The sequence below is a fragment of the Triticum aestivum genome, chromosome 5B (assembly GCF_018294505.1).
Source record: "Triticum aestivum cultivar Chinese Spring chromosome 5B, IWGSC CS RefSeq v2.1, whole genome shotgun sequence".
Lineage (NCBI taxonomy): Eukaryota > Viridiplantae > Streptophyta > Magnoliopsida > Poales > Poaceae > Triticum > Triticum aestivum.
The window spans coordinates 537,415,776-537,423,249 of NC_057807.1; the positions used below are offsets into that span (position 1 = coordinate 537,415,776).

The following is a 7,474-nucleotide window of genomic DNA, read 5'->3' on the forward strand; positions in this document are numbered from 1 at the left end:
GCCTACATTTGTCGTTCATTCTGGCTTAGAGATTCTCTGCATTGTGCTCTACAAAATACACCGCCCATCCTGTTGGACACACCAAGAAAGAATGTGTTAGATGTGCCAGCTTTATGCTAGAGAGAGAGTGTGTGCGTGAGAGAGAGAAAGAGAGAGAGATTGGCTACATGCACACATGATTCTCTCTCTCCGCCCATAGAAAAGATCATACTTTATATTTCTTGTGAGATGTTAATTTATTGGTAGCTTAACAAGGAAAGATGCATTTCAAAATCTTTTTACATATTTAGTTCCCGACGTCGGGATCTTTAAAGCTATGGGAAATTTGAATATATTGTAAATATTTATATAAGTCTTGAAACATTTTTCGCTTCTTGGAAACTGAGAGAGTGCAATATAATCAAAATATTGACTTCGCTCATTTCAAAACACTGACTTCACTCATTTCATCAGGCTTATTTCACTCCTGAACCATTTTTCTTCAGAAACACGACCTTTGTTGCATAAACAAAATCCCATAACTTTATAACAAGATCCTTGTTGCAATTGCAAACATGACGCAAAGTTTTTTCCTTTGCAAAGTTGCAATAGGGCCCTTTTTCAACAAGAGCCTTGTTGCAATTGTAATACGCCCTTTGTTGCAAGCAAACATTTTTGCTAGCAGCCGTGTTCGCCGTTAGGCTCATATTCTCCGACAACAAGAGCGCCCTCCACCACTTCGCCTATGTCGCCTCCATTTGCTCTGCCACCTCGCTGCAGTTAGATCTGACGAGCCGCCGCTGCCAGGACGCGTGCTCCGCCCGTCTTGGCTCGCGGCCTCCTCTAGCCTACTCGCCCGCAACCGCCAACCCCCGCAACGTCTGCTCCGCCGCCTTGCCACGGCCAGATCTGGTGAGCCTCCGCCGCCAGGCTACCTCCTCCACCCTCCTCTATTGCTGCAGCCAAGCAGCGGCATCCTACGCAGCTGATCTCACCTGCCTCCGCATACCGTCGAAGAACGCGCAGAGCTCAAGCGCAGCATCGTGACCCCTCCAACCATCCAACTGCACGCTCCCTGTCATCGCCCATAGCATCTCAACGGCCAACTTTGCCCCCCATGCCTTCCGTCGGAGCCTGCCGTGTATCTCGTCATTGGGTGACGTGACCGGGGATTCTTCAAGGTCGGTCTGCAACAGGGGCATAGTTGCGGAATGTTTCTGAAACAGGGGTCATGTCGTAGAAGAAAGAGAACTAGCTAGAGTTTGGCTCCCGGCCGTCCGATCAAGAACATATCCTACGGCGACAGACGCAGCCAACACGTGTAGAGAAATCAGCCGCGTGAAATAGCAAAACAATATTAAACGCAATAACTGGTTGCATGGTCATGGATCTCCAACAGATCAAGGGCTGCTACATGCACGGTGCGAGAGAATCCCTTTTCTCCCGTGATTCGAAGAATCACCGAAGACCTAGGACTAGGAGTATCTCCTCCCCTTCCGGTGAAGCTCTCCCCTCCCCTCCCCTCCCCTCCCATGGCCGCCAGGCCTCACACGGTGAGAGACCTCTACAACGTGGAGGATCTGCTACTGCTGCGGCCCTCCAAGAGGTCCATGGGAAAGGTGGAGATCCCTCGCTGCCGTCTCGAGGAGGACGCGGCCATCAACGCCGCCATCAAGCTCAAGTCCATGGTCGACTCGGGAGATGCCAGTCTGGTCAATCCGGATGTACTGGCATCCAAGCTAAGGGCCAAGGACGCCATTGAAGATGCGATCAAGGAGATGGTTCAGCAGCAGATACAATGGCAGTCCCGAGAGATCCAGGAGGTGGATGCGTGCATCGCCATCCTCAAGAACCGGCTCCAGACCCCCGACGCTGACATCCCCCTCCCAGGCCCGTCGATGGCGCCCCAGGGCAAGTGGAAAGTTATTGATCACTGCATCTACCCCGAAAGTAAGGTTCCTACGGTGAAATCGATTGGCTATTTTAAGGATTCCATATGGTGTTCGTATGAAAGAAAAAAGATTACCATTGTCCAGTTATTTTTTGTACAAAAATACTATTGGTGCTCTTATTAATCTACTAAATAAGAGGCTTGTCTGCAAAGGATTTTCACAATAGTACTCTCTTTTTGAGAAAATAAAACTGTAGAGCAAACCTTGACGTGTAAATATCGATCGACCTAAATTTAGAGTCATATAGTGAAGGAACGCTGACTATATAGCACGCTCTGCAAAGTAGAGATGTCAATAAATCATGATACCCGTTCCTTTTTTTCTTGGTCCGTCAACATAATGCCATTCTAGGAAGTGAGTCTGGCTCACTTGGTTGAGGGAGAAGATGTATAATATTGTATTTTAGTCTGTCTTCATTTTAACGTATTTGTTTATATCTTAATTAGCTTGTAGCTAGAATGCATGGCGCGCAAACTTTTTTGGTAACTGTTTCATGTGCCAGTTGTTCGCCTTCAAATCAACTGTCATTCGATTCAGTTTGCAGAATCAAACAATTTTTTAGACACACCAGTTTGATTTATCACGAGTTCATGGCCTTAGCCATCTGGTGCTTAGTGGCCGCTTACATTGTGGACACGACTTGGCTTGTTTAATACTCCCTCTATCCCATAATATAAGACTTTTTTTACACTGTGTACTGTCAAGGACAGAGGGAGTATAGCACTCCAAGAACCTAGCACTATCGCGATGTGAATGTTTCTTCACTAATCTTGATTATTTTACCTCCTCGTCCTGCCATGGTACTCCAGTCATGGTCCTGTGTCAGAATAAATATAAGAATGGCTAAGTGACAGCAATATTACCGCAGCACAGATTGTTTGAGAGCATAATACCCACTGAAAATGGCATTTGGTTTATTTGATTATATTTCATTTACCCCAAATCCAACATCGTCAGTTCCCTGTTTCCTACTGTTCTTAATATCCTGCTCTTCCTTTCCAGTTATTGGTATGTTGCTCATTTATTGATGATATTTTTGACAAAAAAATTCAGTTTGGGCCCTATCCTCCGTATGATCTCAGTGCTGGTGTTAGTGAAGTTGAGTTTACAGCAGCACAGGACGAAGAAGCGAGAGCCTCTGCACTGCAGTCTCAACGGGCACTCTGGACTATGAACCTCAAGGCGCACGAGGCTAAGAAGACGGTGCTGGAAGAGTATGCACCCAAGGTGAAGAAAGCGTTCAAGGAGCTGCTAGCTGATACACTGCGGGAGCCTTCTTTCTTTGGCGCTGGGGATGGGTATGCAGACTACGGGTTCCTCAGCCACGCTGGCCAGCTTCGCTGACAAATTAATTATAGTGCTCTTCCCTAGATGACATGGAGTAAAATCACTGTGTTTCTAGCTAGTATTGCTCGAAGATAGGGAGATTGTAGTACCATTTTGGCAGTCAAACTATCTATATTGAGCCAGGAAGGTTGGGTTTCTTACCATTAGTAGAATGGCTGTAGTAAACCAAGTTTGTTGTCAGAATCTTGATGATCTTTTATGTTGCTTGAACCTCGCTCTCTTGCTTGATTGCTATTTTGCTTATTTCTAGTACATGGTGACAAACAGGAACAGAATCAACTATTAGCAAAAAGATGACGTGTGCCAGTACTTGATGGATGCCTTGGGTTCTCTCTAATAAAAAACTATTGACGAACAATTACTCAATAAAGGTTCCGGGGCGAGCTCTTCGGACCATTTCCCCCTATGGTGAAACTCTCCGACTTTATGCTTATCCTATACAAAGAATGAACTAGGAGATAACAAAAGAGGCTTCTTTGTTGATTGGTTTTGGATATAGTTCAATCGTACCAAGCAAGCATGATCTCCGCGATCATCTACCTATAACGTCTCATTGCAACTTCTGGAAAAAAAATCCAATTGGCTCATAAATCTTCGAAGTTACAACCTCTAACAAACCCTAATTCGTTTTGTTTCACATGTAACATTGGGAAATTCTTGTCCATGCACGCACAGTAACAGGGTCATGTCTAATTAAATTCATCCAAATTGGTAACAATTCAGTCCTATGGATTTGCATAGGAGATCGAGCAAGGTAATGGGGTGAAGTTCTGAAGCTGTTCTTTGGGCTCATTCAGAACAAATTAACGATTGAAGCCATTTTCCTGTCGCATCCGTCTAATATAATCTACAAATGCAACCTGTTTTTACAGCAGTGGAGTCCGTTGGGGAGGCGCAAGGATGCTGAGCTGATGAAGCATGCTCAAGGACAACTTTTGCAAGTGTATGTGTTGGCTAGGGAGCCTGCGGCTACTACCTAGGTGGAGTGGCCCCTTTTGTTTTCCGCGAGCCTGCGCGCTCTGTCTACGGCTGATGGGCCTTGTATCCGCTCGCGGCATTTCGGCTTAGAACCCTTTGCCTATCTTCGCAACGGCCCCGGTGATGGGCGTTGCCCGCTTTGCGGGCCCGAAGAGGATTCGAACCATATCTTCTTCACTTGCGTGTCCGCGCAGTTCCTCTAGACCTGTTTCCACTAATTAGTGGGTGGAAGCTGGGATCACAACAGCTTCCCCGCTCTCTTCGCATTAGGCGGCTGGTCATCGGGGTGCTTGCCTGGACGCTGTGGACTGGTAGGAATAAGCTTGTGATTCAGCATATCCCTATTTGTCGTGCTTTGGCGGCCGCTTAGCCGTCCCAGGGAGAGAGACGCCATCACTTCCATCATCACCCAGCTCAGTGCGATGGCTCTCTCGGTTGACTCCTCCGCTTCCCCCACCACCACCGGAGCCGGATTAGATCTCCCCTACCTCGCCACCGCAGTTTATGTGTTGTGTTGTGCGCCTGTGTTGGGCTTGTTGTGATGTGTCCACAGCTGAACCCGTGTTTGTTTGTGTGTGTGTGTGTGTGTGTGTCGGTGTCGGACATGTGCCTGCGGTGGCGTTGTGTGTGTGTGTGTGTGTTGCTTGGATTGATACCTTGTGAACTTTGTGCTCAGTGGTTGCTTTATTTATAAAGCGGGGCGAAAGCCTTTTTTGGTATGTTCGGTCCGAGGGCTTTCGGGACTGTAATGGTCTGTTACCCAGCCCTGTTCGTGGCCTTTATTAATTTAAAGCCAAACACATCTGGCATCTTTGTTCTAAAAAAACAAGATGCCAGATGTGTTTTATTGGGAGTATGGTGCACTGCATTTAAATAATTGATTTACATTGTCTCATGTCTCTGTAGCCAGCTTTGAAACCGTCGTTATCATGGTGGTCCGAACGCGAGGGAAACATGTGCCTATAAAGCCGTTACTTGGATTTCAGTTTTGTTTGGTAATATCCAAAATTTCTAAGGTGCGCTTGTGTGTCGGCTTTTGGATGAACAAGGACAGTTTTGACATTTGAGGAGCCCTTCTATGAATGTATTCTAGAAGTTTTTTAGCGCACTTTTTCTCTGTAAAAAATGGGGTAAAATCTCTGCCCTGCCGCATTGACTAAGAATGGTGCACAGCAAACTAATGAAAATACGGGTAGCCCGTTACCAATGTCTACACAGGCGGCCATGGAACATGACAACACATAAGGAACCGGCTGATCTGGCTATCCATGTAGACTCCGCAAACGCTGCCAAGCAGAGAACATCAATCGAAGTTGACTACAAACGCCATGGTCATAACCATCGTCCTCGATCTGCCGACTCAGCTTTGCCGCAGACAAACATCAACGGAACAACCATCTAAAGCATGGCATGAAACCCATGTTGTCCCATTCCAAAGAGTCTACCAGGCACGTCAACTATAGGCAGCTCCGACTTGGATTGAGCTTCCAAGGAGAAAAATAGAGGGTTTGCACAGACCAAGATTCTCGCAGACGACCAGCATTTACGCCAGTGGCGGCGCTAGGACATGCAGGCAGTGATGTATTTTTTAGGACAGTACAACCGCACTTAATCCCAGCCCTCTCAGACCATCAACGATTTAGACCATCAGATGTCGTGCTTTAAACGTTCATGACCGTCAGATCTAAAATCAACTCGCGCACTGGGCCTTTTGTCCTAAGGGGCCGCTACTCTGAAAGCAAAATCCGAAGCATGTGGTTAACTGGGCCGACTGCCGCGTGAAGCCCATTTTTCTGCCATTCGCAGCGCCTCCCTTCCCCGATATCTCATCTCGACCCGGCTTCTCCTCTCCCTCCCGACCTAAACGAATCCTAGGTCCGCCGGCGCCGTCACGCCTTTGCTCTTTTCATGCCCGTCGACACATCGCAGTTGTCTGTACAGCCGCTGACTCGCTCATCTCGTGATCTGTCATCCTTCTCACGACCATGTGCACCAGGACGCGTGCCGGAGCCGCGGGCTCGTCGTGACCAACACCGGTGGCACATTCGCGGCCGACTACGCCATCGGGCTTCCCATCGCCGTGCTCCGGGAGGTGGCCGCTGCCGACGAGTACGTCCGCATTGGCAGGTGGATGGCCGACCCCGAGGGCGACTACCACCCTCTCGTCACAAGGTTAGTACGAATCTGTTGTTGACCACTCTGTTTTGGACAAACTCTCTTCTTGTCTCAAATTATCCCAAAGAACAAAACATAAAGAGAATCTGACCAGAATATTTGTTCAGTGGCAGGTGAGCGAGTGGGGATCGTGCGAGGTCTCACCGCCTTCGCCTGCGCTGTCTCCTACCACTCGACGTCACCCAAGCTGTCGACACCGTAGTAGTTCGTCCCGGCGCTGCGCGAACTCGCCACAGGCAGCAATGTGCTGGTGCTCTCCGATGCGCTGACGGACGAAACCAAGCACATGGGAGGTGATGGAGGCGCTAGGGAAGGACCGGGTTCTTGTCAAAGTTGGCCGAGGCATCCTGATGGATGAGCTGGAGCAGGTCAGGTGCCTGCGTCATCGGGTGCACCAGCCTGGACCTGTACGAGAAATCAGCGGCAGTACTGCCGGAGCTGCTTGCCATGGACACCGTCGTGTTGTCAAACCACATGGTTGTGATCACGTCAGAGTCTATGCGTGGCCTTCTTGAGGACGTCATCACCAACCTGGACGCCCTCTTCTCAGGGAGACCGCTTGCAACCCTGAAACAAGAACATCAATGACAATCAATCCGATGATGTCTCAAGAAATTGCATTTTATCATTACGTCCTTGACAAGATGAAGTTGATCGAATATATATATGTGTTCCAGTGTAATCCAATTTCTGAGCCGATACACAATATGGGTGAATAAATTCTACAAGAATCACTAGTAGAAAAGGGGGCAATGGTCCAGGCTGGGTCAGCCCGTTAGTCCCGGTTCAATCCAGAACCGGAACCAATGGGGGCATTGGACCCGGTTCGTGAGCGCCGGGGGCCGGCCGGGGCACATGGGCCATTGGTCCCGGTTCGGCTGGACCTTTTGGTCCCGGTTGGTGGGACGAATCGGGACCAATGCGCCTCCCTCCTGGCCCACCACCATTGGTCCCGGTTGGTGGCATGAACCGGGACCAAAGGCTGCCTTTTAGTCCCGGTTTGTGGCACGAACCGGGACCAATTAGTTGTCTATATCTACCCC

The 7,474-nt window shown here is 48.6% G+C and overlaps 1 protein-coding gene and 1 pseudogene across 1 annotated transcript; both read left to right on the forward strand.

Moving 5' to 3' along the window:
- The first annotated feature begins 1,381 nt into the window (after positions 1 to 1,381).
- On the forward strand, positions 1,382 to 3,343 carry LOC123116820 (uncharacterized). Its single transcript, XM_044537716.1, has 2 exons — positions 1,382 to 1,929; positions 2,985 to 3,343. Exons 1-2 carry the CDS (start codon positions 1,512 to 1,514, stop codon positions 3,005 to 3,007), a joined length of 441 nt encoding a protein of 146 aa, XP_044393651.1. The 5' UTR covers positions 1,382 to 1,511; the 3' UTR covers positions 3,008 to 3,343.
- On the forward strand, positions 3,102 to 7,024 carry LOC123114982 (glyoxylate/hydroxypyruvate reductase HPR3-like; annotated as a pseudogene).
- Positions 7,025 to 7,474: the final 450 nt, after the last annotated feature.

Coding starts and splice junctions, on each gene's coding strand:
- LOC123116820 (XM_044537716.1), top strand. CDS start 1,512: ATGGCCGCCAGGCCTCACACGGTGAGAGACCTCTACAACGTGGAGGAT. Junction 1,930..2,984: donor TCACTGCATCTACCCCGAAA/GTAAGGTTCCTA, acceptor AAAAAAATTCAG/TTTGGGCCCTATCCTCCGTA.